We start from the raw sequence: 26875 nt of genomic DNA on the forward strand, positions 1-26875 counted from the left end.
TTGCCTCCTCCTTGGGGGGCTGCAGGGGACACATCCTGGGAGCGCTGGACCCACAGTCTGCCGGCTCAGCCTTACACAGCTGTGGCCGCACCTGTGTTCCCACCCACTGTACACACCCATGATGTACGCCCAGTTGTGGGTGATGGAAGTTAGCAGCTCTCCACACCATCTCGGGGTCCTCCTGAACCCTCCCCCAGCCTGGCCTGGCTGTTCTTGGGCCGAGACCACAGTCCAGGGGGTCCTAGCCACCTCCCTGCCTCCCATTCCCACTGTGTCCTGCTTTGCTTCTGCCTTGGGGTCTGACGGCCTGGCCTGGCCTTCCTGTGCCCCCTCCACGCCAGGTCCTGACAGTGCTCTCCTCCCCCAGGTTCACCTGCCCTTTTGTGGAGAAATTCTCCATCGACATCGAGACCTTTTATAAAACCGATGCTGGAGAAAACCCCAACGTGTTCAGTCTCTCTCCCGTGGAAAAGAACCAGCTGACGATTGGTAATTCTGGGTTCCCACTCACAGGTCCCCCCACCCTGCCCCTTGGCCCCCAGCCTGGCCTGTCCAACAAGCATGGGGGCCTCTTTGGCCCATGTCCCTGACATGCACATCAAGTCTAAGCACCTTGCCCACCCAGAGCCCCTTCCCTCCACCCCCCAGTGCTGGGGGCCATGTCAGGCTGGGGCCAGGCAGACACTGGGGCTGCCCCCTTTAGTGGTGGTCGAGCGTGCCCACTCCCCTCTGGCTGCCAGTGCCTTGCAGAAATGGGCCCCACTCGCTACATCATCATCAAGGAAGGCCAGAGACCCGAATTTTCATGTGAAATCTCCAATTCCTAAATGTTACCAACTAATCAGAAATCCTTGTAAGACTGTACTGTCTAACAACACATATCTGTGGGCCAAATGCAGCCCCTGGGTTCAAGGCCAAGTGCGTGTGGGGCATTTCAGGAGGGGCACGGCTGGCATCGGGACGGGGTGGGGGAAGCCAGTGCCCATGAGATACATCCCCCAGTGTCCCCACAGCTGCTCCCAGACTTCCCCGTCGTATAAGGGCACTGGTCACAATGGACTAGGCCCATCTTAATGGCCTCATTTTAACTCAGTTACCACATTATAGATACCCTGTCTCTGAATAGGGCCACACTCTGAAGGCACTGGGTTTAGGGCTCAGCATAGAAATCTAAGGGGAGCACAGTTGTCCCCATAGCAGGAGGGAAGGACCAGGCGAGCCCTTGGCAGCTCCGTGTGTCTGGTCCCCCCCCCTGCCCAGAACCTGTGTCCCAGCTCTGTGCCATTCGCCCAGCCTCAGGCTGACACCTCTGCCTGGTTCCTTCAGATGTCTCTTCTGGCCTCTTCTTGACCCAGGAGGAGTTTTCCAAGGGGCCAGCTGAGACTTGTAGTTTGGGGCAATGTGTGGGTGTGTAGCTTGGCAAACAAGGGCTGCTTCCATAACAGTAGCCTCCCTCCCTCCCACACACTGACACCTGGAGCCCCAGCTGCCCCCAGAGCTGCCAGGACGCCTTCACCCTTGTGATCCTGGCTGAAAGGCCACTTGTCTGGGACGCTTCCCCACCCCACTCTCCATGGCTGCACCCCACCCCCCTCCTCAGCTCACCAATGCAGTTGGAACATGGGCGTGGCTGAATGACTTAAAAGGCAGCAGATGGACGCAGGTCCTGAGCCCAGGTTGCTGCCGGAGCACCAGTGTCCCAGAGCCCTTGCAGGGACCTGGGATGGTGGAAGTGGAGAAGGGGCGGGCAGGGGCAGGGTCGAGGTCTGGCAGAAGTAACCACTTGTAGGACCCCCCCCCCAACAGACTTCATCGACATCGTCAAGGACCCCGTGCCCCCAAACGAGTACAAGGTGGAGGAGGACCCTAAGCTGTTCCAGTCGGCCAAGACGCGCCGGGGGCCTCTGTCCGACAACTGGATCGAGGAGTACAAGAGGCAGGTCTTGCCCCTCATGTGCGCCTACAAGCTCTGCAAGGTGGAGTTCCGCTACTGGGGCATGCAGTCCAAGATCGAGAGGTTCATCCACGACACCGGTGAGCTCGCCCGCCCGCCCAGGCCTCCGTCCCGCCTCCGCCCTGCTGGTCCGCCTGGGACTCTGCACTGGGTTTGATTCCCAAAAGGTGACCCCAAAGCCCGTGTGCATCTCGGCCCCGTGGCTTTTTTCTGACCCATGAATGCCCCAGACAATCCTGGCCTGGCCTGCGGTTGAAGCAAGCAGCCCTTGGGGACAGCCTCTCTGCTGCTCGCCAGGGCCGCTGGCTTCAGAGCAGGTGCCCAGGGAGCAGATAGACCAAGGGACGGCCTGGGGGCCTGGCCCAAGCTGCTCCCCTCCCCTGGAACCCCCAGTCCCTGCCTACCTTGTCGCAGCATGGGGTCACAGCACCCGGGGTTGGTCCCACCCCGAGTCATCCCGAGAGAGGCCCTAGGGCAGACATCTGTGTCACCATGCAGGAGGGTGACTTCGTTTAGACCTGAGAAGAGACACTAGCGGTAGTGCACGTCACACTGTCAGCCTACTCACGGAGAAGGGAGCAGTTTGGGGAGAGATGGGATTAGGAGACAAGTATATTTGGGTGCAGAAATTTTCTGAAATCCACACGTGTGTTTCCACATTTTCCACGAACTCTGAAGCCCCCTGGCTACTCAGAGTGAGCCTCTGAGCCTCCATCTCCAAGGCAGTCTGCCGTCTGTCTCTGTCACTGCTGTATCCTTCATACTCTATCTGGTTTTCTGTGTGTGACATATTCTTGTAGATGTCATCTGTATAACATACTCTTCTTAAAGCATTAAAAAAAAAAAAAAAAAAAAAAAGAACCAACCCAGTTTGAACTTGATTTTCCAAGAGAAATTCCACAAAAATTGTAGACCAGAGACCGAAACAGAATACTCTTGGCAAATCCTATTGCACTACCTGCGGGGGGCAGGAGTCTCCCAAAATTAGTTGTGGCTCTGACCAGACACATTGCCTGGGAGGCCCCTCTGCCCTGACTATAGACCACTGGTGAGGCTGTCCTTGGGGAAACCGAGGTACCGACGAGCAGTGAGTGACTCAAGCCTGACCCTCAACGCTGATGTGGCTGCCCAGCCACAGGCTCCAGCCTGGGGGTCCCGATGCCGGCCCTGAAGCTGACTCCCTGCCCCGCCCCGACCCTGCAGGGCTCCGGAGGGTGATGGTGCGGGCCCACCGGCAAGCCTGGTGCTGGCAGGATGAGTGGTTCGGGCTGAGCATGGAGAACATCCGGGAGCTAGAGAAGGAGGCGCAGCTCATGCTGTCCCGCAAGATGGCCCAGTTCACCGAGGACAGTGAAGAGGGCGCAGAGCTCACCAAGGACCAAGCCGCCCAGGACCAGGTCTCCTGGGAGACCCCCGAGCCCAGCAGCAGCAATGGGGAGCCCCTGGTAGGGCGGGGCCTAAAGAAGCAGTGGTCCACATCCTCCAAGTCGTCACGGTCGTCCAAGCGGGGAGGTGAGCCCCCGGTGCCACCAGGCCCGCCTCAGGGTCCCTGCCCTCTGCTGGTCCCGCTCAGTCACACCACCGCTAGGCCATTCTACCCCGAAAACGGCCTGCTTCCCGTGGATACCATGGCGCCAAGCACGCTGGGATACAGAACTGTTCCCTTTCTAACTTGGTGCCAGGTGAGGTCTCGACCCTGCAGCCTGCCTGGGGGAGGCAGGTCAGGGTGGGTTCCCCTAGCCTGGGAGGGCCTCATCTCCCTATGGGAGGGGGCACCTTGCAGGCTTCAGATCCTGAGAAAGAGAGCCAAGCCAGGGCCAGCAGCCAGGCCAGCTTTCCCAGCCAGCTGGGTGCCCTAGGACCTGTCTCCCTGCCTCCCTGGCCCTGCAGTGCTGTGCCTGCCCGTCCACTCAGCCATGGCCGAGTTGAAGAGATTTCTCATGGTCAGGCCCAGGAGTGAACTCAGGACCAGCTTAGTGCACATCCCAGACTTAGGCCTGCTACCCCTCCTGCCCTGGCTTCTCCCGTGACCACACACCCCAGGTGGATGGGATGGGAGGGGGCCACTTCCAGAGACGCAGGAGCTCCCTCCACAGTGAGCCCTGGCAGCGCCTCCCCTCACGACTCCGCCTCATTCTCTTTGGAGCCTTCCTGGCTCCCAGAGCAGCTTCCGGCTGCCTGTCTCGGCCTGCGGGTTTTTGCCACACGTCCCTGCCTCCGGTGGCCAGGCACGGCACCAGCTCTTCCCTCCAGCCTCGGTGGTCAGCCTGGGGCTCTGTCTTCCAGCGAGTCCTTCTCATCACAGCATCTCGGAGTGGAGGATGCAGAGCATCGCCAGGGACTCGGACGAGAGCTCGGACGACGAGTTCTTCGACGCCCACGGTAGGTGGCCGACCCCCGAGTCCTGGGCAGAGGGGGATGTGGGTTGAGGTGGGATTCGCCTGCTGCCCGCTGTTCCTGCTTCCTGTACCTGTACGGTTCCCCGGGGACAGTGTGGTGTCGGGGTGGGGGGCCCAAAGGAAGAGACAAATCACCGGAGGCAGCCTCAGGCCCACCTACCCAGATGTCAGAACGTGCTGTGGGCCTGGCAGGTGGGGGCTGGCGCTTGAAATCCCTAAGAAAAAGACACAGCTCAGGACTATGTTCCGTACGTGAGTGTATTTCCATAAATTTCTAACTAAAAAAAAAAGTTAGGAAAAAACTTTCTTTTAAAAAGATTTATTTATTTAAAAGGCAGAGAGTTGCAGAGAGAGACAGGGAGAGAGAAAGAGAGATCTTCCGTCCACTGGTTCACTCTCCAAGTAGTCTCAGCAGCCATGGCTGGGCCTGGCCCAAGCCAGGAGCCGGGGACTCCATCTGGGCCTCCCACGTGGGTGGCAGGGCCCAGTCACTCAGGCCATCTTCCGATGCTTTCCCAGGTACATTAGCAGTGAGCTGGATCAGAAGTGGAGCAGCCGGGACTCAAACCAGTATTCACATGGCATGCTGGCGTCGCAGGCGGCAGCTTAACCCTCTGCATGCTGGCCCTCTAATATTTTTTATTGATTAAATTATCGTGCATCTATGTAGCTGCTTCTGAAAATGCAATAAACAGAAAAATTATAGAGCTTCCACTTCCCTCCCGCCAGCCCCCAGTCAGTCGCAGGATCACACGGCGTGGTGGGTTGCACTGTGAACAGCACACTCGCACGTTGGAGGGCTAGCAGGCGAGCCTGGGGAAACGGTCCCTCTGTGGACTGGTGGCTGAGCCAGCCCCAGGTCACCCACCAGGACCCAGAAAAGGACAGGGAAGCGGGTGTTTACCCTGGGGGTTAGGACGCTCGTGTCCCACATCATAGTACCCAGGTTCGGTTTTTGGCTCTGACATCTGACTCCAGCCTCCTGCTAGTGCACACCCTTGAAGGCAGCAGTGAGTAATGGCTCCTGCCACTCCTGTGAGAGACCTGTAATGTGTTCCCAGCTCCTGCTGGGACATCGTGGGCATTTAGGGGAGTGAACCAGTGGATGCAAGCTCTCATTTTCTGTGTGTCTGTGCACTCAAATAAATATACAAATAATTTTTAAAAGATAAAGGAATGAGGACTCATGGGGGGGTTGGGGGGGGACTGGCCCAGAGGCCTCTTGTGCCACTCCCTGCATGGCTTGGGGGACTGAGGAGCCACACACAGCTGGCATGTTAGCTCACTGGCCAGCTGGCATGTTAGCTCACTGGCCAGCTGGCCCTAATGGGAAGGGACTTGGGGAGTCTGGGTCCAGCCAGAAGGAAGGTGCCTGTTTTGACCCTGGGCCCGGAGCCGCTGGAATGGGCAGCAGGCATTTCCTGAGCCCACCTCCACTCCGGGGGCCTTGCTGAGGGTGCTGCCCCACCCCGCCCAGCTGCTCTGTGTTCCTGACAAGAGGAAAACAGACATTCACGTAGAGGAAGCTGTTAGAGGAGACAGCAAAGCTGGAGGTGCCAGAGCAGCAGTGAGCTGGGAAAAGTGGCCAGGGCTGGTCCCCGGCAGGAGGAGGGCCGGCCCGTGCCTGCGCTGGACAGCTGCCCCGGCCCTGGGGTTCTGGGTGGAAGTTCCAGAAGAGCAGAACGAGTCCTGCTGCAGCGTTTCTCACTAGGCTGCACGTCCGTGGACATCGCGGGGGCAGCCTCTGACCTCTTAGTTAAGACACCAGTTCTCAGAGCCCCTGCGCTCACGTCCCGGCTCTGGCTTCTGCTGATGCCGACACTGGGAGGCAGCAGTGCCGGCTCAAGTAGCTGAGTCCTGCCACACACAGGGCAAACCTGCGCTGAGTTCTGGGCTCCCAGCTTTGGCCCAGCCCAGGCATTGCAGGCATCTGGGAAATAAACCAGCAGAGAGCTCTGTATTAAAAAAAAAAAAAAAAATCAGGATCATCAGCCACCGAGTGAAGTAATCTGTGCTCACAACACAGCATGGTTCAGCCATGAAAAGGAACACAGCCCTGGCTCGTGCCCACGTCATGTGATCCCACCCACAGCCCGCGCCCCACAGGCTCCTCAGGTTCCATGGTGCCCCCAACAACAGATAGAAAATATTTGGGGGGAAAATTGTGTTTGTGTGAAACATGTACAGACTTTTTTCTTGTCATTAGTCCCCAAACAATACAGCATAGTAAGTGGTTAAGATGCCACTTGGGGCCAGTGCTGCAGCTCACTAGGCTAATCCTCTGCCTGCAGCGCTGGCATCCCAGGTTCTAGTCCCAGTTGGGGCGCCGGATTCTGCCCCGGTTGCCCCTCTTCCAGTCCAGCTCTCTGCTGTGGCCCGGGAGTGCAGTGGAGGATGGCCCAGGTTCGTGGGCCCTGCACCCGCATGGGAGACCAGGAGAAGCACCTGGCTCCTGGCTACGGATCAGCGCAATGCGCCGGCCACAGCAGTCATTGGGGGGTGAACCAATGGAAAAAGGAAAACCTTTCTCTCTGTCTTCTCTCTCACTGTCCACTCTGCCTGTCAAAAAAATATTTAAAAAAAAAATGCCACTTGGGATCCCATATCCGAGCGCCTGGGCCCAAGGCCACCCCTATTTCAGCTTCCAGCTGATGCAGCAGTGACGGCCCAAGTCCCTGGGTCCCTGTCACCCACGTGGGAAACCTGGGTTGAGTTCCCAGCTCTTAGCTTCCACCTGGCCAAGTCCTGGCTATTGCAGGCATTTGAGGAGTAAACCAGTGCATGGAAGATATCTCTGTCTCTGTCTCTCCCTCCCTCCCCCAAAATAGTTGTTTTAAAACCAACACAGTATAACAGTTATTTATGTATTGTTTAAATTGTAGTAAGTATGCAAGAGAAGGAGATAACTCAGTGTGTGCAGGAGGGTGTGCGGACGCCTTGTATAGCAGGGTCTGGGTAGTCAGGGGGTTCCTGGAACCCGCCCCTGCAGGTGCTGGCCCTGCGGTGTCTGGAAGAGGTGAACGCCTGCGGACAGTGGTTGATGCCTGGTAGCCCGGGCTGGGGAGAGACAAGAAGGAGGACTTGGCTGTGGTGGTTGGGGCTTCCACCCGGGATGAAAGCACTCTGGGAGGTTGCACAACCTTCGGGACGCACTAAATGCCACGTTAGTGGTTGGAATGGTGAAGTCCCTGTTAGGGAAGGGGGAGAGCAGAGCCCAGCACGGAGGGGCACAGGGGCGTCCAGGGGGACCCCAGTCCCTGCTGAAGCCCCCTCTCTCCTCCCTAGAGGACCTTTCTGACTCCGAGGAAATGTTCCCCAAGGATATCACCAAGTGGAGTTCCAATGACCTCATGGACAAAATCGAGAGCCCGGAGCCGGAGGACAACCAGGGTAACTGGCCCTGGGAGCTGCAAGGCCACACCGCCTCCCTTCCGACCCTGGGGAGGGGGACCCTGGGCCTAAGCTCCCCTCACTGGTTACAGCCTCAGCCCAGCTGGCCCCAGGCCGCCCGGCTGCAGCCACAGCTCACAGCAGGACTTCTGCATTGCAGATGGCCTATACCGCCAGAGTGGCCCTGAGTTCAGGGTGGCCTCCAGTGTGGAACAGCTGAACATCATCGAGGTGGGTGCCTGGCTGCCCGAGGTCCCCACAGCTGCCAGGAGAGGGGGCAGGGGGCAGAAGGCAGAAGAACGGTCCCTGGGGGCTACAGAGGCAGAACTTGGAACCTGCACCCCCACACCCACGCCTGGCCAGGATGCTGCCCGGAGAGGCCTGTGGCACCTGCCAACACCCGCCCCCATGTCCCTTGGGAGCAGGGACCCCAAACAGTCCCCAAGGAAGACCCTGACTGAGCCCAGCCCATGGGAGAGTAAGATGAGATACTTGTAAATTCCAGATCAAAAATAAGATCTTCACCCTGTGCTCAGCCTGTCTGCTGGCCCTGAAGAGAAACCCACGGAAGGGGAGGAAGCGAAGGTTGTCTTAGGCAGAACTGGTGTAGCCCTGGCGGGAGGTGGGGGCAGGGCTCACCGTGTCCAATAAAGCTGTCTCGGTAGCGCCTGTGTCCGCTTCAGGGGTTCTTTGCCGGAGCTCACACCCCCTCCTCCTCCACCCGTGGGCAGGGGTCAGAGCTGTTTGCGCCCGGGCAGGGGCCGGGGCTGGGCTGTCCCGTGCTCCATTCACCAGGCTCTGGCCACAGGCTGCCTGAGGCGGGGTCCTGGGACCTCCCGGGGGAACCTGGGGGAAGAGGAGTTTCCGTGCTGCCTCAGCCCTCCTGGGGTTTTGCTTGAAGGCCTGTTAAAGTAGGCTTTTCGAGAAGGGTTACCAGGTGTTGGTTTCCAGTTGCACTTGCCAGCCAGGCACAGCTAACAGAGCCCCTGCCCCTCCTGCAGTGCACACAGCTCTGACAGCCCCCGGGGAGGGGCAGACAGGGCCTGGGGCTCGGGGTCGGGCTCGGGGTCGGGATCCCTTTGTGTGCGACAGCCCTGGAAGCGGAGCCCCCAGCCCGGCTTTGTAGAAGGGGGCGGCCTTGCAGACAGACAGGAAGAGGTGGCCTGGCGCTCTCCGTTCCCGCTGGGGTTCTGGGGGCTTGAGGAAAGCTGTATTTGGGGCTGTAGGGGCTACTGACAGCTGCCAGGGCTGCAGGCACTTCTCTTCCACGAGCCCATCGCCTCACTGGGTCAGAGCAGCCCCCGCCCACCTAGCCCAGGGGGGCATCTGGCTCTTCCAGCCTGGCTTGGCTCTGCCGTGCCCTGGGCTGTGAGTTCATTCCCACCCAGGCCAGCCAGCAGTGGGCAGGCCCCGTAAGGAGCCAGGGGTGGTTCCACCAGAAGCCCTGTGACCCAGCCCCTCCTGGGATGGAGGTTGCCCATCCTCCCCTCTGTCCCATGCCCCACGTTCCCCCAGGTTCCTCCCTCTCTCACCCACCCCAAGCCTTCTGTGGCTCTGGCCCTTTCTCTGCACTTCCTGGTGACCGCATCAGCCCCGGGGCCCTGTACCTGCCCTGCCCGCCTTTCCCAGCTCTGAGTGAGCTCCTGGATCTTGCTGCTGACCCCACCTCCTACTATTCAGTGAGCACGTCAAGGCCAGCTGTCCCTGCTACAGGCCCTGTGGACGGCCTCAGCTGCTTTGTCTCCCCAGTGGGAGTCCACTGCAGTCCAGTGGCTCCTTTCAGGCCCTGCCCCACCCCCAGTTCATCGCACACCCAATGCACAGGGCCAGGGAGGAGAGGGGAGGTCCTGGGCTCGGGCCACAGCTCTGGCTGGCAGGACGTGTGCTGAGCTGAGGAGCTCTGGGTGCCGGTCAGGCTTGACCTCAGTGCAACCTGGTGATCCTCGAGCAGTCCTGGGTCTCCGCGCCACCTCTTCATTTAAAGAAACAGTTACGTTCCCCAGGCACCGGTTGGAAGTCCAGGCTCTTACTCTGATCCCTCAAGCAGGCCTGGCCAGTAAGAAGGTGGCGTTATGACCCTGTAATCAGATGGACAGACCCATGCTGCCGTCCCTGCTCTGAGGTGCTAGGGTCCCGCCTCTGCCAGGACGTCTCTGCTTTTGGGGACCTTGGTGTTGGGGGCCAGGGGAGGAGGCCACATGCAACGGAGAGAGAGCTTGCTACAGGCAGAGTGGCCGGGTCACTGCCCACCGAGCTGTGGTTGCTCCGACCACTCGGGCATGCCGGTCTCAGAGCCACAGCCAGGCTGAGCCTCTGCTTCCTCTCCAAGCCAGAAGCCCCGGGAGCCGCTGCCCGGCTTCCTCCAGGAGGTGGAGTTCGGCTTTGGAGGAGCAGACTCCCCCAGCCATGCCCTTTGTGCCCCTGGGAAGGGGGAGCCCCACCCTGGCTTGCCCGGCTCCTCTTCCAGGCTCCCATCCCCACGAGGGTCCTAGGGAAGGAGTGGGAGCAGCTGGACCCCAGGCCCACAACTGAGGAGCAGACATCAGGGCTGTCCGATGTCTGGGCCAAGGCAGAGCGCACAGTGCCCTGGGAGTTGACGTGCGCCCCCACCCCTGCAGGATGAAGTCAGCCAGCCGCTGGCCACGCCACCCTCCAAGATCCACGTGCTGCTGCTGGTGCTGCACGGGGGCACCATCCTGGACACGGGTGCCGGGGACCCCAGCTCCAAGCAGGGCGACGCCAACACCATCGCCACCGTGTTCGACACGGTCATGCGCGTGCACTACCCCAGCGCCCTGGGCCACCTGGCCATCCGCCTGGTGCCCTGCCCACCCGTCTGCTCGGACGCCTTCGCCCTCGTCTCCAAGTGAGTGCTGTTTGTTCACTGGCGCCCGCCTTTGCCCTGAGCAGCCAGTGGGTTTCCATCCAGTGTTGGGACCCCTCCCCCAATATCCAGACCTGCCACCTGGCCCCCTCTGCCCAGAGGCAGCAAAACCCAAGTGGGCAGCTGAGCCTCAGATTCCGAGTCCGTAACGCGGCGATGCTGACCTGCCTCTGAGATGCAGGCCTCCCTGGAAGGGCCTGTTCCTGAGAGCCTGCCCCGGGCCTGGCCTGAGTCTCCAGCCGAGATCTGGGGACAGGCGGCTCTGTGTGCCCTGCTGCCCAGACCAGGGAGGGAGCCCTTTGGGCTGAGCCAAGGTCATCCACGCTCTCCTGACTGGACCTTCACCCCCAGTCTCAGCCCCTACAGCCACGACGAGGGCTGTCTGTCCAGCAGCCAGGACCACATCCCCCTGGCCGCCCTGCCCCTGCTGGCCACTTCCTCACCCCAGTACCAGGAGGCGGTTGCCACAGTGATTCAGCGGGCTAACCTGGCCTACGGGGACTTCATCAAGTCCCAGGAGGGTGTGACCTTCAATGGGCAAGTGAGTTGTGGAATGGGGGAGGGGAAGGTCGTGGTGGGGGCGGGGGCTGACCTGAGGCCCAGGGGCCAGCCCGGCCCTGCTCATGCCCCGCCAGTAGGACAGACGCTCGGATCTCTGGGCCTTCCCTACTTGTAGGTCTGCCTGATTGGGGACTGCGTTGGGGGTGTCCTGGCGTTCGATGCCTTATGCTACAGCAACCAGCCGGTGTCTGAGAGCCAGAGCAGCAGCCGCCGGGGCAGCGTGGCCAGCGTGCAGGTACCCAGGCCCTCCTTTGACCCCAGACCTCCACCGAGGCCTGCAGTCTCCCGTATACCACACAGAGCAGCTGCCCCATGTGCTGTGCGGGCATCGGACCATCACTCCACCCCCTGCTCTGCCTGACCACGGTGCCCAACAGAGACCCTGCGGCGAGCTGACCTGGACACTGCCCAGCTGAGCTCCGTTTGCTCATCGACGCTGTCTGCGTCCCAGCCTCTCCCCGAGTAGCTCCTGTCTAGGACAGGAGAGGTTCAAGGGGAAGGGGCATAGGGGAGTGGAGGGTGGCTGGCTCATGTGGTTGAGGACACTGTAGGGGTGTCCCCCAGGCCTGAGGCAACTGCATGAGTTTCTCAGAATCCCTTCCCCCACCCCCTAAATAAAGACAGGAAGGGCAGAGGTTGTATGGGGGCAGGTGACCAACAGTAGCCCGGCCGAGCTCAGGAGTGCAGACAGCTTCCTGCGCTGTGAACCAGGGTCAGCACCAGAGAGGCTCCAGTCCTGAGAGGCAGGACCAGAGGACCCTGCCCACTTCCCAGCAGGGAGGGAAGGCCCTGAGTCCTTGCGCTGCCCAGTGCCCTTTGGTGGCCAGTCAGGCCAGGAGTGAGGGCTGATAGGACTGGCCAGTGGGCTGGAGTCAGCAGGGGACAAGGGCTTCCCCTCTGGCTTGGGTGCACCAGCTGGGCCTGGAGTCAGAAAGGAGGCAGCTTCCAGGACACTCGGGAAGGGGCCAGGCCCGTGGCCACCTGGCAGTGAGCCTCCGTGGGGCTGTTCCAGGACGCGGACCTGCTGTCCCCGGCTGGCCTGGTGAGCACGGCGCACTGCTCCGGCAGCGGTGGTGGCAGCGGCGGCGGCGGCGGCTCCAGCCTGGAGAGCAGTCGACACCTGAGCCGCAGCAACATCGACATCCCTCGCAGCAACGGCACTGAGGACCCCAAGAAACAGCTGCCCCGCAAGAGGAGCGACTCGTCCACCTATGAGCTGGACACCATCCAGCAGCACCAGGCCTTCCTGTCCAGGTGGGCAGGGCTGGCAGGGCTGGGGGCGCCGACCCCGGGGCCCACTCCAGGGGCGGAAGGAGACCCCAGAGGGCAGACGGCTCAGAGCCAAGGAAGTCAGGGGGCTCCTTCACTCCCCACAGGCCAGCTGCCCACGTGAGGACCGGGCCAGGAGATGGCTTTCGGGGGCCATTGTCTCATACGTACCAATGGTCATCTTGAGCCAGGTTGTCCTGTGGGTGGGGTGGGTTGTAGCGGAGTTGCGGGGGGGGACTGACCCGGGGCAGCATAGCCTGGGTCAGGGCTGTCCCAAGGCAGTAGGCATCCTAGAGAGATTGGGACCCATTGTCCCCGAAAGTGTCCTGGCAGGTGCTGGGCAGCTGCCCCAGGCCCAGCCCCTCCTTCCTGAGGCTGGGGAAAGGCCGACCCCAAGGAGGCTGCTGGTGTGACCTTGGGCGTCCCCATTGCAGCCTCCACGCCAGCGTGCTGAGGAGCGAGCCCAGTGCCCGCCGCTCAAGCAGCTCCACCATGCTGGACAGCACGGGGACCCTGGGCAAGTTCGACTTTGAGATCGCTGACCTCTTCCTCTTCGGGTGCCCGCTGGGGCTGGTCCTGGCCTTGAGGAAGACAGTCATCCCTGCCCTGGACGGTAAGAGCCCTGTGGCATACCTGAGCTGGGCAGGGTCATCTCAGTAGATCCCTGTTGCGGAGCTGTGGTCACACCCCAGGCCTTCCAGAGCTGGCTTCCTGGCTTCTCTCCTCTGCTCCTGGCCCGGCAGCTCAGTCCCTGACACCTGTCACTTCATCTCCTGGGAGCAGAGGGTCCTTCCATAGACAGGACGCTGGGGTCCGGAGGTCACATGGGCACAGACCCAGTTTCCCAGGCCCGAGTCCTTCCCCTGGGTGAGATGTGTGTGCACAGAGCCCCAAAGCCTCCTGGGTACAATGAGGGGCCAACACCCAGCTGCTCACAGCCTGCATGGAAGGGAGGTGGTTCTGTGGGCTGGGCCCCACCAGAGCCCATCAGGGTGGGCATTCCTGCCCTGCACCTCTGGGGTCCCCACGATCCTCACAGGACTCTGGTTAGAGAGGAGGAACTGAGACCTGGAGAGACTTAGACGCTCGCCGAGAGCGGGTGAGTGGTGGCCCCAGACTAGGACCCCGTGCCCTTGCCCCTCCACACCTGGAGGCGCGGCACCGTCCAGAAGGGGGAGCTGTGGCTCTCCCCAGCGGCCAGGCAAGCTCACACCCGGTGCAAAGGGGAGCAGCCCCCAGGGGCAGTGTGGCATTTGCTGCTACCAAGATGGTCGGACGGTCCTGCTTCCTGACAACCCCTGAACAACCCGCAGAGATTCCCACCCAGGGGCACCGGCACTGAAGTGCATTGAGATCATGGACGTCCAGGACCAACTTCAACACCGTCCCCAGGGGAAGGAGTCTCTTGCAGACAAACAGTGGAAGGCCCCAAACTCCACGCATCCTCTGTTAAGGGGGAAAACAAAGGGTGCTGCGCCCTGTGGAGGAGGGCCTGCATGCAGTGCCCGGCTCCACGTTTTTTTTTTTTAAGATGTCTTCATTTGTTTAAAAGGCAGAGTTGGGGGGGGGGGGTTGAGAGAGAGAGAAATGGAGATGGTAAATCTGCCCATTCACTCCTCAGGGGTCACAATGGCTGGGGCTGGTCCAGGCGAAAGCCGGGCACCCAGAATCCCATCCAGGTCTCCCATGTGTGTGGCAGCGACCCAAGCAGTTGGGCCAAGCACAGCTGCTTTCCCAGGCACATCGGCAGGGAGCTGGATAGGAAGTGGAGCAGCTGGGATTTGAACCGGCACTCCCATGGGATGCCAGCATCCCAGGTGGCAGCTTAACCTGCTGTAGCACAACACCAGCCCCCTGCAGCACCCGTGACTCCAGCTTCCTGCGAATGTGCACCCTGGCAGGCAGTGAGTGGCGACGCAAGTGCTTGGGTCCCTGCCACCTGGGTGGACTCGCCAGCTCCTGGCTTTGGCCCAGACCAGCCTTGGTTGTTGGGGACATTCGAGAAGCACAGCAGAAGATGGGAGCGCTTATTCTCCCTCTGTCTCTGTCTCTGTCTCTCTCTCAAGTATAAATAAATGGGTAAATAAAAATGAGGCGTAATGAAGTGCAGAATGGGAAGTGCGTTCCCAACGCTCTGGCATCCATATGATTCCCTAACTCCATGATGCTGTGTGAACAGCAGTCCCATTTTACAGACGGGAAGACTGCCCCCAAGCCAGGAGCAGTTACCAGCACAGGTGTGGGCGGCGCCCACAAGATGCGCAGAGCAACAGTGGAGGGAGGGGATCGCAGGACTCCGGGCTGGAAGGGGGCTTCCCAGGAGGCGCCTTAAAGCACTTCCTTTACAGTAGAATATTACGACTCCTTAAAAGGAACGTCCTGCTTGTTACAGAGACAATGACCCAAACAGACCCCTGGCCGCCCCCTCAGGGCCGAGCTCTGAGCTGGCGACCCCTCCCCGCCCAGTCTTCCAGCTGCGGCCAGCCTGCCAGCAGGTCTACAACCTCTTCCACCCTGCGGACCCGTCAGCCTCCCGGCTGGAGCCGCTGCTGGAGCGCCGGTTCCACGCCCTGCCACCCTTCAGCATCCCCCGCTACCAGCGCTACCCGCTGGGGGACGGCTGCTCCACGCTGCTGGGTAAACGGACTGCGGACCCCTGGCCCCGGCTCCCCGGGGGGAGGGGGAGCTGAGGCCACCCCTCCATTCTGCAGGCCAGAGGTGGCCCCAGCGGTGTGGCCCAAGCCCTGGCTCTTCCCTAAGTGGGCGGGACACGGGGCATGGGTGCGGGTGCATCATCGTGTTCCCGCCTTTCAGAGAGCACAGGGCAGGCCCTCACCCCGGGCGCCTGGGTTTATGGGAGAACAGGACCACACTAGCCCCCTTCCCCACAACTGCCCCAGCCTCCATCCAGCAGAAACAGAGCTAAGACGCCCAGGAGGGACCCTCTCTGAATGGGGGCCCGCTGTGGCAGGCGCTGGCCCAGCGATGGGGACGCAGCAGAGTCCGTGAAGCCAGCGGGTCCGGGCTGGAGCGTGGGCGAGGGCCTCCCTGCAGCCACCCCACCCCGCGTGTGTGTGTCCTGGTCCTCGAGGAGCCCGCGTCCATGTCGTACCTGTGAGACAGCCCACAGGAGTGTCTGTTCTTGTCCTCTGTTCTCTCCCGCCTGCCTCTAGTCGACACCGTGCAGAGAAACCCCGAGCTGGTCCTGGAGGGCGGCCCCCTGCCCCCTCTCCCCCATGGGGATGGCTTCCTGGAAACCAGTATCCCTGTTCCCGCGCTCACCTGGCAAGACGGGCCCCGCCAGAGCCCGGGCTGTGCTGAGTGTGTGTAACCCCCACTCGTGTGACAACTGCTTTGTTGGCTCAGGGACCCCCCCGTACACACACGCCCGCCTTGGCCACTGGAGCTGGGGGGACCTTGGTGGTGAGGACGGTGACCTAGGCAGGCAGGTCCCAAGGAGTTGGCCTTGGTGCCACTGGGGCCCCAAAGAGACGGTTGGCACAGCACCCTAGGGACGGGCCACGCAGTGTCAGTGACGGGGGCCCTCCTCCGCGGTGAGGCTGGCGGGGCAGACAAGAAGCGGGGTAAGCCGTGAGCCAGCCTGGTCCCACCCTGCACCTGGTCGTGCTGCTTCCCTCCCCGAGGACCACCAGACCCTGCAGCACCCCGTCCAGATGTGGCTGCTCCAGCCCCAGCCACCCTCCCAGGACAAGCTCTGTCCTGCCCTCATTCTGGCCTGAAGAGGCCGGCTGGAGCTCTCGGCGCCTACTGGGACCACCCCACGTGGCGTGTGAGTGAGGGGCCCCTGGGGCTGCCTCAGGCCCCTGTGGTCAGCACCCTCAAACTCAGGATGGGGCCAGCACTGCTGCCCTGGGCTGTGGTCGTGAGACCCTGGTGCAAGTGGGGCTGCCAGGGCTTAGCTGAAGAGCTGAGTGTAGAAGACGGTGGCCAGGGTTTGGGAGCCCAGTACCTCGCCTCCGTGCCCTTTGTCTGTGCCCTTCTGTCCGTCCTCCCCTCCCCCGCCTCAGCTCTCAGTCTTGTGCTCCCGTGGCCCTGGCACAGCCCCTCCCAGTCTAGGTGCACGCTGGCCTCCCCCCCACCCCCCACCCCCACTGCTGGAGGCTGGGCTGGGCTGGGCCTGACTCACCTTGGCCTTGGTCCCTGTCCACTGCAGCGGATGCACTCCAGGCCCACAACACAGTCTTCCAAGAGCACGCGGCCCCCTCCTCGCCCGGCACAGCCCCTGCAGGTCGTGGCTTCCGGCGGGCCAGCGAGATCAGCATTGCCAGCCAGGTGTCGGGCATGGCCGAGAGCTACACAGCGTCCAGCATCGCCCAGAGTGAGTGCAGTGCCCTCCTCGGCCCCTGCGCTCCTGCCGCGGTCTCAGCAGGACAGGCGGCCGCGTCTGGAGAGCGCGGCCATGCTGGGGCGGGCTGCTCCTGGCATCCAGTGAGTAGAGAACTACGTCAGTGTTCACGGCGCCCAGGCTCCAGGAGCCGGCCTGGCCCCTCGTGCTGCTTGGTCCGCCCCACTCAGAAGCCTCCAGCAGCAGAGGCAGAGCCCAGGGCCGGCCCTCAGTCCCCCTGTGCTGGGGCCCGCAGCTGCGGTCCTAGGGCCCTGCCAGAGCCTGACAGCTGTGTCCTTCCCCTTGGAGAGGCCCCCAGCAGAGCAGGTGGGACAGCTTGGTGACCCTCAGCGTGGCTGAGCCATCCCTACTTGTTCTTGCTTCCCAGAGGCCCCTGTGTCGCTCAGCCACACCCCCAGCATCAGGCGCCTGTCCCTGCTCGCCCTGCCCCCTCCACCCCCCACCCCTCCTAGGCCCCGTCCTCGGGCCAGGTGGGCCAGCCCCAGCCTGGAGAGGGCCCCTAGCCTCCCTGAGTTGGACATCAGAGAAGGTACCAGCCTCCACTCGCACGCCCCCCCCCTCACTTGGGTCACTCACTGCTGCCAAGCACGCCTCACCGTGTCCCCGCCAGTCCCTGCCACTCAAACCCCCACTGACCAGCAGGGAGCTGGAGACTTGGGCTGGGGACTGGACACCAGGGAGGACGGGGGAGTGCTTGCGGTTGGCTGGGGACCAGGACCACTGCAGAACTGGAATGAGGCAGTGCGAGGACCAACGAGGTTCCAGGGGTCCCCAACACCCGGGCTACAGGCAGAAGCTGGGGAGCCAGGACCAGTGAGATGTGCGGCACTTGCTGGCACCTGCTGAGTGTGGTCACCAGGCAGGGCACTCCACAGCCTTGTCTGGTGTTGGGGTCACCTGGCCCTGAGTACAGAGGCGGGACTAATGGCCAGCACCAGCCCCCCAACCCCAGCCCTGAGCGTCATCACCCACCCTGCTACATCCAGGGCTTGTGGGGGCGGCCCACGTGCTGGGGAGGGCCCTGGGCTGTGCCTGGAGGTTCAGACAGGTGGGACAGGGGAGACCCAGGGAGAGCTGTGGCAGGACAGGAGCAGCTCCTGCCCCCGGACCCCGCACGTCGCTCCCTTGCCTCACACTCCTTGGTGGCCTCAGCCCACACCTCTGCTCCCCTCTGCCACCTGCCTGGGAGAAGCTTCGCTTTGGCTGCCGCTGGAGGGAGGGGCCTCGGGTGGAGCCGGCCTGAGAGGCCAGGTGACCCTCGGCCGGGGGCCTGCCAGGGGCTGCCCAGCACAGTCACAGCCCCCCTCCTGGCAGTTGCTGCAAAGTGGTGGGGCCAGAAGCGGATCGACTACGCCCTGTACTGCCCCGACGCCCTCACGGCCTTCCCCACGGTGGCCCTGCCCCACCTCTTCCACGCCAGCTACTGGGAGTCAACAGACGTGGTCTCCTTCCTGCTGAGACAGGTACCGGGGTCCTGCTGCCCAGGCCCCCTGAGCCTCACCAGACGGTTCTGAGTGACAGCGCCGGTGTCTCGGCCTCGTCCCATGGATGAGGGGGCGGTGGAGGGCCCACCTCATAGTGAGCCTGACGGGGGAGTCCTTGTGCTGGAATGAGTTCAGACTGGGGTATTGGGGTGGGGGGCTTGCGTGGTGCTCCCCAGGACCCACAGGTTCCTGCTGCCAGCTCCTAGGGCCGTGGGGCCCTTTGTGCCTGCCCCCCAGCCTCTGCCTCTCCCCAGGTCATGAGGCATGACAACTCCAGTGTCTTGGAGCTGGATGGCAAGGAGGTGTCCGTCTTCACCCCCTCAAAGCCCAGAGAGAAGTGGCAGCGCAGGAGGACCCACGTGAAGCTGCGGGTGAGGGTCCTCCGTGGCCAGGCACCACTGCCGCTGTCCCGTGTGCTCTAGTCTTCTCTCTCTGAAAGGCAAAGTAAGAGAGAGAGCCTTCATCCGCCGTTCACTCCCCAAGTGGCCACAGTGGTTGGGGCCAGGAGCCAGGAACTCCATCCTGGTCTCCCACATGGGTGGCAGGGGCCCACGTACTTGGGCCACTCGCACAGAGCAGGATTGGGAGTGGACAGCTAGGACTTGAACCAGCACTCTGATATGGGATGCCGGCGTCACAAGCAGTGGCTTAACTGACTGCCACAAAGCCATGCTGTCCCGTTTAACCTGCACAGGAACCCCCACCTCACCCCAGTTACAGCTTTGGAACCCTGAGTCCAGGGACGCAGGCTGGCTGTGGCCCCCGCACGGACCTTGAGGGTGATGCTGTTTGGCCTATCTTGCAGACAGGAAAGCATAGCAAAGCTTCGTCACTTCTCGCGTGGCTGGCACTGCCTGGGTCTGGGCCCGCCTCTCCCTTCAGGCCCACCGGAGCTTGAGCTAAGCCCGGAGGCCCCAGCTGCCTCCCAGCCCAGCCCTCACCCAACCGTCCCCCTCCCCTCCCCAGAACGTGGCAGCCAACCACCGGATCAACGACGCCGTCGCCAACGAGGACGGCCCGCAGGTGGTGACCGGCCGGTTCATGTATGGGCCCCTGGACATGGTCACCCTGACGGGGGAGAAGGTAGGAGCATAGGGCCCCAGGGAGCCCCTGCCTCCCTCTGGCTGGGGCACAGCCCATGACCGGCCTGCCCGGGGCCCCCAGGTGGACGTGCACATCATGACGCAGCCACCGTCGGGCGAGTGGCTGTACCTGGACACGCTGGTGACCAACAGCAGCGGGCGTGTCTCCTACACTATCCCCGAGACGCACCGCCTGGGAGTGGGCGTCTACCCCATCAAGATGGTGGTCAGGTAGGCGCCTCGCCGGGCCACAGGGCTGGGCTCCCTGGGCAGGAGGAGGAGGAGCTGTGGTTGGTTCTGACTAACAGGCCCCTGCTGGCCAGGGGGGACCACACCTTTGCCGACAGCTACATCACCGTGCTGCCCAAGGGCACGGAGTTTGTCGTCTTCAGTATCGATGGCTCCTTTGCTGCCAGCGTGTCCATCATGGGCAGTGACCCCAAAGTGCGGGCCGGGGCCGTGGATGTGGTGCGGTGAGTGGCCTTAATGGCACCGTGGGACTTGGGTGGGTGGGCTCAGGAGCAGGAAGCTCCTGCAGACCAGGTCGGGGAGGACCTGGGGTGCCCAGCAGGGAACACTTGGCATAGCCCCACTACCTCTGGAGCCGGGTTCCCCTCGCCTGGAGGATGAGGCTGGTTAGAGCCCCGCAGAGGGAACCCCGGCCCAGCCTCAAGGGAGGCCCTTTAAGGGTTTGACGTTGCCGCCGTCACTGCCTGAGCACGGTCAGAGACACTCTCCCACGGAGCGGGGGAGGCCCACGAGACACCCAAGCCCACCGCTCACCCGCAGGCACTGGCAGGACCTGGGCTACCTCATCATCTACGTCACGGGCCGGCCCGACATGCAGAAGCAGCGCGTGGTGGCGTGGCTGGCCCAGCACAACTTCCCCCACGGCGTGGTGTCCTTCTGCGACGGCCTGGTGCACGACCCGCTGCGGCACAAGGCCAACTTCCTGAAGCTGCTCATCTCTGAGGTGGGGTCTGGGGGAGGGGCGGGGCGGCGGGCGGGGCGGTGGGGGGCGGGGGGCGTGCCTGTGCCTACGCGGGTCTCGCCCACAGCTGCACCTGCGCGTGCACGCGGCCTACGGCTCCACGAAGGACGTGGCGGTCTACAGCTCCATCAGCCTGTCGCCCATGCAGATCTACATCGTGGGCCGGCCCACCAAGAAGCTGCAGCAGCAGTGCCAGGTGAGTGGGCGCGGTGCGGGCCGGGCGCAGGCGGGCGGCTGCAGGGTCCCGGCCGCCCGCGGCAGCCCTGCTCACTGCCCCCGCAGTTCATCACCGACGGCTACGCAGCCCACCTGGCCCAGCTCAAGTACAACCACCGGGCACGGCCCGCCCGCAACACGGCCACCCGCATGGCCCTACGCAAGGGAAGCTTCGGCCTGCCCGGCCAGGGTGACTTCCTGCGGTCCCGGAACCACCTGCTACGCACCATCTCGGCCCAGCCCAGCGGGGCCGGCCACCGGCACGAGAGGACCCAGAGCCAGGCGGACAGTGACCAGCGGGGCCAGCGCAGCATGAGCATGGCGGCCAGCTGCTGGGGCCGCACCATGGCCGGCCGGCTTGAGCCGGGGACAGCTGTGGGCCCCAAGTAGGGCATCGTCAATGAGGCGCTGTGGTCTCCATGGTGCTACACAGCCCGCCAGGAGACGGGCACAGACGCGACCTGGGAGCCCGCCCCCGGGCCCCGCGCAGGACACAGGCCGCACCACACCATCCTCCCCGCCCTGCCTCGTGTCCTCGGGGCTCGAGGCCAGCCAGCGGCAGGATGACCAGGGACCAGGACTCCCCACTCAAGACAGGCCTGGGAGGTGCTCCTGGACCTTCTGCCCTGCACTGGGCTGCAGCATCCTGGCGCCAGGCGTGGGCCCGGCTCCAGCCCGCCGCCGCCCCGGCTGTGACTCAGCCTCCCCCAGCTCCCCGACACCCAGTAGCAGCTCCAGCAGGGGTGCAGCCTGCTTCTCGTGGAGTCGACTTCCTCAGCTGTTCAACCTCACTGGCTTTGCACTGAATTCTGGGAGCGGAGACTCAGTCCCATCTCTGGTTAGACGTCTGGCCGTGCATGAGAATTCGGTGTTTGCTGACCCAGGACCTACTGCCACACAGAAGGCTCCCGTGCCACAGACCGCGTGCGAGCAGGAGAGAAAGGCCATATCTTAATTTATGCAGCCCGGGCCCAGCCACCTGTGCGCCTGCCCCACCAGGAGCCCAGGCCAGCAGCAGGCCTGGCCCGGGTACACGCCGGGGGAAGCGGGCTCCCGAGCAGCCCAGCCTCAGGCCACAGGGCCCGGCCAGGTCCACCCTCCTCTTCCACTCCCTGCCCTCCCGCCCGCGTTTCTACCGCCTTTCTACTTCTCGGTCTGATTTCTATGAGGTTTTTTTAAATGAGCGATCCTTGGCTGCTCCCTTTTCTTAACTCTTTCAGTACCAAGCGCAGCCCCTCCACATTGAAACACCCAGCACTGTGACGGAGTCCAGCCTGGCTCTGGGTCCTGGGCCCTGCCCCACTCAGCGGGGTGTGGACTCCCTCGCCTCACCCAACCCCTGTAACTCCACTGGGTTTCTACTCTGGGTGGGTGGGCACATACTTAGGTCTTTTTATCGCCAGTTCCGTTTCGATGCCGAAGCTGAGAAGCCACGGCTGGCTTCATTAGCCCGGGGGCGGGCAGCCGGGCTCCATCTGCCCCCAGCCAGCGCCGCGCCATCCTGCAGGCCGGGCCTCAGCATCCGCCCTCCCCTTCCCCAGCACCCGGCTCACGGCCGCTGCACCCTCCCTGAGGTGGGAGAGGCCCACCTGGCCCCTGGCCGGGCTGTCCCCACCGAGAAGATAAGCTGCCACCAACCCGGATCCACCTTCAGGGTCCCAGGGGCTGGGCCGGGGTGTGCCCGGAGGGGTTTTAGGCTCTCCCCATGTGTGGGTATGTACAGCCCGAGGGCCGGGTCTACACAGAGGGAAAGCTGTGGAGTCTGTGCAGAGGAGGGGCCTTCAGGGTTCACTCGTATTCATGTAGCGTTTTGTTGTTCCAGGAGTTCTGTATAAAGCAAGGACTATTTTATGGACCAAGTTTCCATGTAACTGTTGCAGTCAAAGTGCAATATACAGCCCTTCTGCTCCCGGGCAGGAAGTCGCTGGCCCGACAATCACAGCCCCGCCAGGGGCCCGCGGCCAGTGCCTCCCCCCGTCCTCCCACGTCACCCGTGTCGCCTGCCGCCTCGGTGACCAGCCATCCAGAGAAGCACCTGCAAGTCTCAGCCCGCCTGCAATAAAGGCCGGGAGGCCTCGGTGCGGGGGGCCCTGCGAGCAGGGGGCCCGACCTGTGCCTGGGGCCGCCTCCGCGCCGTGGCCCTGCGCTCCCTGCCTGCCCGCCCTGCCGCCAGCCATGCCAAGGACCACAGCAATAGTCTCCGGGCCTCTCCCAGCGGCCCTCAGCCATAGCCGGTGAGGGGCAGTGAGGGGCAGCCCACCCTCCCCACGCGAGTCTCTTCTGTATCCAGGTCTGCCTGCTGCCTCCCCGAAGATTCCTTCTGGCACATTCTCTTGAGGAAGCAAACAGAGAGAGAGGGCGAAGCCCTTCCAAAATACCAAAAATGTTTACAGCGTTGGGTGCCGAGCCACAGCGCCCGGGCCCGACCAGTCATAACCAAAGGGTGAGGCAGGCCTTGCCGACTGCCACCCGCCCCAGGCCTGTTAGAGTAGAAGCCTTAGCCCTCCCACCCACCTGTGCCCTGAACCCCCGATCTGACCAGCCGCCTCCTAGGACCTGGACCTCGGAGGAGGCCGTCGGCATTCACCGCCCCCTCCGGCTCCCCCGAGCCGCCCACCCGCCTGTCTGCAGCCTCACAGCTGGGCCCCTCCCATCTGTCCTGTGCCATCGGTGTCTGGGCTGTGTGCGTGTGTGCGCGTGTGCGCGTGCGTGCGGGTCCTGCCTCCTCCCACCTCGCTGTCCCTGCACTGTGGGCCTGAGTGTGCTCTGTAGACGGCGTCGTCGTCTGTTACAGATTAAAGAAGCAGGAAGGCTTCCTTCTCGTCTCTTCACTCCGGGGTGGGAGTGGCCGGGAGGGGGCGGCTGCGGCCGGCCCAGCACTGCAGCCCTGGGGGGAGGGGCCGTCCACCACGCTCGCGTGGGCCTGGCCCCCTTGGAGCACCTTCCCAGGCACAGACATGGCTTAAATCCGCAGTGACCCGTGGGGACGGGCGCCGGTGACTCCCACCTGGGCTCCCAACCACTTCCACTGCCGAGTACGCACGGCACAGGGGGCAGTTTCTCCCAGGCCTGAGTGACTCCGCGAGTCAGCCTGGATTCCGCGGGGCTGGGGGTGGGGTGTCAGGGTCTACTCCAGGTGGGCTGACTCACGGTTGAGCAGGGCAGAGGTGGTGGGGTGGGGACACCCCAAAACCCCACCAGGGATCCTGGCGTCCCTGTTTTCCCTGGAAGTCAGGGGTGCCCTCCCCACCAACCCAGCACAGAAAGCAACAGCACAGGAAGTTAGCCAGGATGCGTTTAATGTGGGGGTGTGGGGGTAAGGGACCCCTCCTCCAGTCCTGCACCCGGCGGGGCTGCCCATCCGGGCACCGTCCACGGCCCTGCGCCAGCCGGGGCCTCAGGGAAGCAGCCCGGCTCGCATCTGGAAGGCCAGGCCGTCCCCCCGGGTGGCTTGCTGGGGAAAAGAGCACACAGGGAGGGGGTCAGAGCGGGGGTGGGGGTGGGACTGGAGGCGGGGGGGGGGGGCAGCACCAACCTTGTTGATCTCTCGGTGTCGCTCTTTGGTGACGATTTCCTCCAGGACCTCGCCGTCTCCCTTAATGAGCCTGGGGGCGGGCGGGTGTCGGGTCAGCCGGAGCAGGGCTCCAGGCCCAGGCCCCCGCACGCACCTCACGCAGCGGGTGCCTGGCGCTCTCACCGCCCCTGCCCCCTGGGGCGTGGCCGGGCGGCCCCTACCTGGTGCGGCCGGTCTCGGGGTCCACTACCCTGCGGATGACGCTCTGCCGCGCGTCCCACTCCTCCTTGGTCATGGGCTTCATGGCCTGGATGCGGGACTTCTGCGCGTCCGTCAGCGCTGGAAGGGAGACGAGGGCGGTGGGGGGCGGCCCCGGGGAGGGGTCCTCTCCCTCCTGCAAGGCTGGGCCGCTCAGTACCTGGGCCACCACCCCCGTCTCCGGCGGATCGGTGCCACTGGTCCAGAGAGGGGCCCGGCAGCGCCTCGGGCGGCTGCGCCTCCGCCTTCTCCCTCAGCTTCCTCCTCTTCTTCCTCTTCTTCCTTTTCTTGTGCCTGTGCTTTCCCCGCTTCTTGCGGCCCCTGCTCGAGGAGGAGGAGGAGGAGGAGGACGAGGAGGAGGACGCGGGGCTGGAGGAGCTGGAAGAGGAGGAGGGGGAGCTGCAGCACGCTCTCCGCAGGGCCTTGTGCTTGCTCCGCTCTGTGACACCGGGGGGAGGCGAGGCTGGGCCAGGAGGGGAGAAGAAAACCATCCTTGCCCTGGCCTGCGGCAGGCTGGGGCGCTGCAGGGCGAGACACCCCCCCCCCCCCCGGCCGCCCAGGGAGCAGCTCGGGCCGGCTGCAGAGCGCAGGGTGAGACCCCCGGCCACCCAGGGAGTAGGCCCAGCTGCAGAGCGCAGGGTGAGACCCCCGGCTGCCCAGGGAGCCGGCCCAGCTGCAGAGCACAGGGTGAGACCCCCGGCCGCCCAGGGAGCGGGCCCAACTGCAGAGCGCAGGGCGAGACACCCGTCGCCCAGGGAGCCAGGGAGCAGCGCAGACCGGCCGCAGAGCGCAGGGCGAGACCCCCGGCCGCCAGGGAGCGGGGTGCAGCGCAGGCCCGGCTGCAGAGCGCAGGGCGAGACCCCCGGCCGCCCAGGGAGCGGGGAGCAGCGCGGGCCCAGCTGCAGAGCGCAGGGTGAGACCCCCGGCCGCCAGGGAGCGGGGTGCAGCGCAGGCCCGGCTGCAGAGCGCAGGGTGAGACCCCCGGCCGCCCAGGGAGCGGGGAGCAGCGCGGGCCCAGCTGCAGAGCGCAGGGTGAGACCCCCGGCCGCCAGGGAGCGGGGTGCAGCGCAGGCCCGGCTGCAGAGGGCAGGGCAGCGCGCTCCCTTCCAGGCCTCCAGGCCCGGCGGGGTCTTTCCGTGCAGGCTGCGCCTCCTTCCCGCTTCCCCGCTGCGGGACCCCCGAAGCCGGCCCGGCCGGCCCCTACCCGCACGGTCCTCACCCGCCGCCAAGCAAGCGGAGCCGGCCTTGCGACCTTGGGACCCGGAGGCCGAGCAGTTCCTCGAGGCGTCCCTACTGTTCTTCCTCCGCTTTTTCTTCCCTCGCCCCCGGGAGTGACTGCGACTCCTCGAGCGCTTGCGGGAGCCGACGTGAGCCATCGCGCGCGCGCTGCGAAGGGGAGACGGCGCCTAGCCCGCAGCTCCCCTGGGCCTGGCCCGAAGGCAGGGCTCGGCGGGCGGCTCCGCGGGGCGCCCAGTACCCAGCACCCATCACGACCCCGCAACCTCTGGGACCCCGGCTTCTCCGACCCCCGGGTTCCGCGAAGCGGCCCCTTTAAGGGCCCGCCCCCAGCCAGACGCCGCACGCCTGCGCAGCGGGCTGGGCGCCCAGGGAACCGCCGCGTACCTCAGCCGCGAGGGACGTCCGGAGACCACCTCCGCCCACGCCCTCGCCTGCCCTCACCGCCGCGCCGTCCGAGCCTGAAGATGGTCCAGGGCAGTCCCGGTCCCAGCTCAACAGTCCGAGCGGCCGTCCCGCCCCGCGCCGCCGCCGCTTCCGGCCCGGGCGGTGCGCAGGGAGGCCGTCCGGCCGGGAAGCGACGCCCCGCTGCCTTCGGTCCTGGAGACGCAGGTTCCGCCCGAGGCGCGCCCACCTTCCGCGGCGGCGAGCTGGGGGCTCCCGGCTGCCGAGTGCGGGCGGGGGCAGGGTCGGGCCCCGCACGCCGGCCTTCGCCGCAGCTCCGTCCCCGCGAGGGCCAGGGGAGCAGGTGGCCCTGCCGCCCGCTCCGTCGGACTGGGACGCCCGCGGTCGCCCCGTCAGGGCCCGGCGGGACCCCAGCGTGGCGCGAGGGGAGGCCCCAGGCTCGGCGCCGGCGGGGCTCTGCGCTGTGCGGACGGAACTCGGGCTTTCGAGTCCGTGCCCAGAGCGGACGGGGGCCGAGCGCTTGGTAAACGGCTCGCTCGCTGCGTCCCCACGACTCGAGGAAAGCGAAGGCGCCGAGGCTGGGTGGGTGCGCCCTGCGCCCCCGCGCCCCGGGCCCCCGCGCCCCGCCCCAGCCTCCCGGGCCCCGCGGCAGAGCCAGGGTGCGAGCTCAGCCCGAGCGCCCACGGCTGACCCGCACGTGCAGGGCTGGGGAGGCAGCTGCCCTCCCGCGCGCCCCATCACGCAGCTACCGGAGCCCCTGCCGGGCCTGGCGAGGCCGGACTTGCCTGCAAACCGCATCTCTGCCCAGCCGCTCCCCGCCCCGCCCCGCCCCGCGAGGGCCCTCCCGCACCATCCCGCACCAGGCT

General features: G+C 64.4%; 2 protein-coding genes across 8 annotated transcripts in view; one reads left to right on the forward strand and one right to left on the reverse strand.

Annotated features, from left to right (window-relative positions):
- The window catches only part of PITPNM2 (phosphatidylinositol transfer protein membrane associated 2), a 41031-nt gene extending 17619 nt beyond the window's left edge, over nucleotides 1–23412 (forward strand). Inside the window, exons 3-25 of one of the 5 annotated variants that reach the window (XM_051828579.2) lie at nucleotides 368–489; nucleotides 1807–2034; nucleotides 3158–3466; nucleotides 4241–4336; nucleotides 7639–7743; nucleotides 7904–7974; nucleotides 10362–10609; nucleotides 10979–11168; nucleotides 11304–11423; nucleotides 12201–12442; nucleotides 12892–13070; nucleotides 14924–15094; nucleotides 15631–15780; nucleotides 16632–16796; nucleotides 17191–17352; nucleotides 18138–18286; nucleotides 18562–18678; nucleotides 19274–19390; nucleotides 19472–19620; nucleotides 19713–19862; nucleotides 20179–20362; nucleotides 20448–20576; nucleotides 20663–23412. In XM_051828579.2, coding sequence (XP_051684539.2) covers nucleotides 368–489; nucleotides 1807–2034; nucleotides 3158–3466; nucleotides 4241–4336; nucleotides 7639–7743; nucleotides 7904–7974; nucleotides 10362–10609; nucleotides 10979–11168; nucleotides 11304–11423; nucleotides 12201–12442; nucleotides 12892–13070; nucleotides 14924–15094; nucleotides 15631–15780; nucleotides 16632–16796; nucleotides 17191–17352; nucleotides 18138–18286; nucleotides 18562–18678; nucleotides 19274–19390; nucleotides 19472–19620; nucleotides 19713–19862; nucleotides 20179–20362; nucleotides 20448–20576; nucleotides 20663–20986 — 3877 coding nt within the window. In that variant the 3' untranslated portion in view covers nucleotides 20987–23412. Of the gene's footprint in view, nucleotides 1–367; nucleotides 490–1806; nucleotides 2035–3157; nucleotides 3467–4240; nucleotides 4337–7638; nucleotides 7744–7903; nucleotides 7975–8248; nucleotides 8409–10361; nucleotides 10610–10978; nucleotides 11169–11303; nucleotides 11424–12200; nucleotides 12443–12891; nucleotides 13071–14923; nucleotides 15095–15630; nucleotides 15781–16631; nucleotides 16797–17190; nucleotides 17353–18137; nucleotides 18287–18561; nucleotides 18679–19273; nucleotides 19391–19471; nucleotides 19621–19712; nucleotides 19863–20178; nucleotides 20363–20447; nucleotides 20577–20662 lie in introns of those variants that run through there. The other 4 variants (XM_051828581.2, XM_051828580.2, XM_051828582.2 and 1 more) reach the window with 4 other exon arrangements.
- A 466-nt stretch (nucleotides 23413–23878) lies between these two features.
- On the reverse strand, nucleotides 23879–26855 carry ARL6IP4 (ARF like GTPase 6 interacting protein 4). 3 transcript variants are annotated; one of them, XM_070066118.1, is made up of 6 exons: nucleotides 26049–26581; nucleotides 25588–25754; nucleotides 24529–24831; nucleotides 24332–24449; nucleotides 24132–24201; nucleotides 23879–24050 (listed from the first exon to the last, which is right to left on the reverse strand). In XM_070066118.1, the coding sequence occupies exons 2-6, from the start codon at nucleotides 25742–25744 to the stop codon at nucleotides 23994–23996; spliced, it is 705 nt and encodes a 234-aa protein (XP_069922219.1). In that variant the 5' UTR covers nucleotides 25745–25754; nucleotides 26049–26581; the 3' UTR covers nucleotides 23879–23993. The 3 variants fall into 3 exon arrangements, 2 of the variants coding, with proteins under 2 accessions (XP_069922219.1, XP_051684547.2); XM_051828587.2 differs by having other exon boundaries at nucleotides 25992–26579; XR_011385255.1 differs by lacking the exons at nucleotides 23879–24050; nucleotides 24132–24201; nucleotides 24332–24449 and having other exon boundaries at nucleotides 24652–24746; nucleotides 25992–26855.
- Between the last annotated feature and the right edge of the window lie 20 nt (nucleotides 26856–26875).

Source organism: Oryctolagus cuniculus, chromosome 21, assembly GCF_964237555.1.
Source record: "Oryctolagus cuniculus chromosome 21, mOryCun1.1, whole genome shotgun sequence".
Lineage (NCBI taxonomy): Eukaryota > Metazoa > Chordata > Mammalia > Lagomorpha > Leporidae > Oryctolagus > Oryctolagus cuniculus.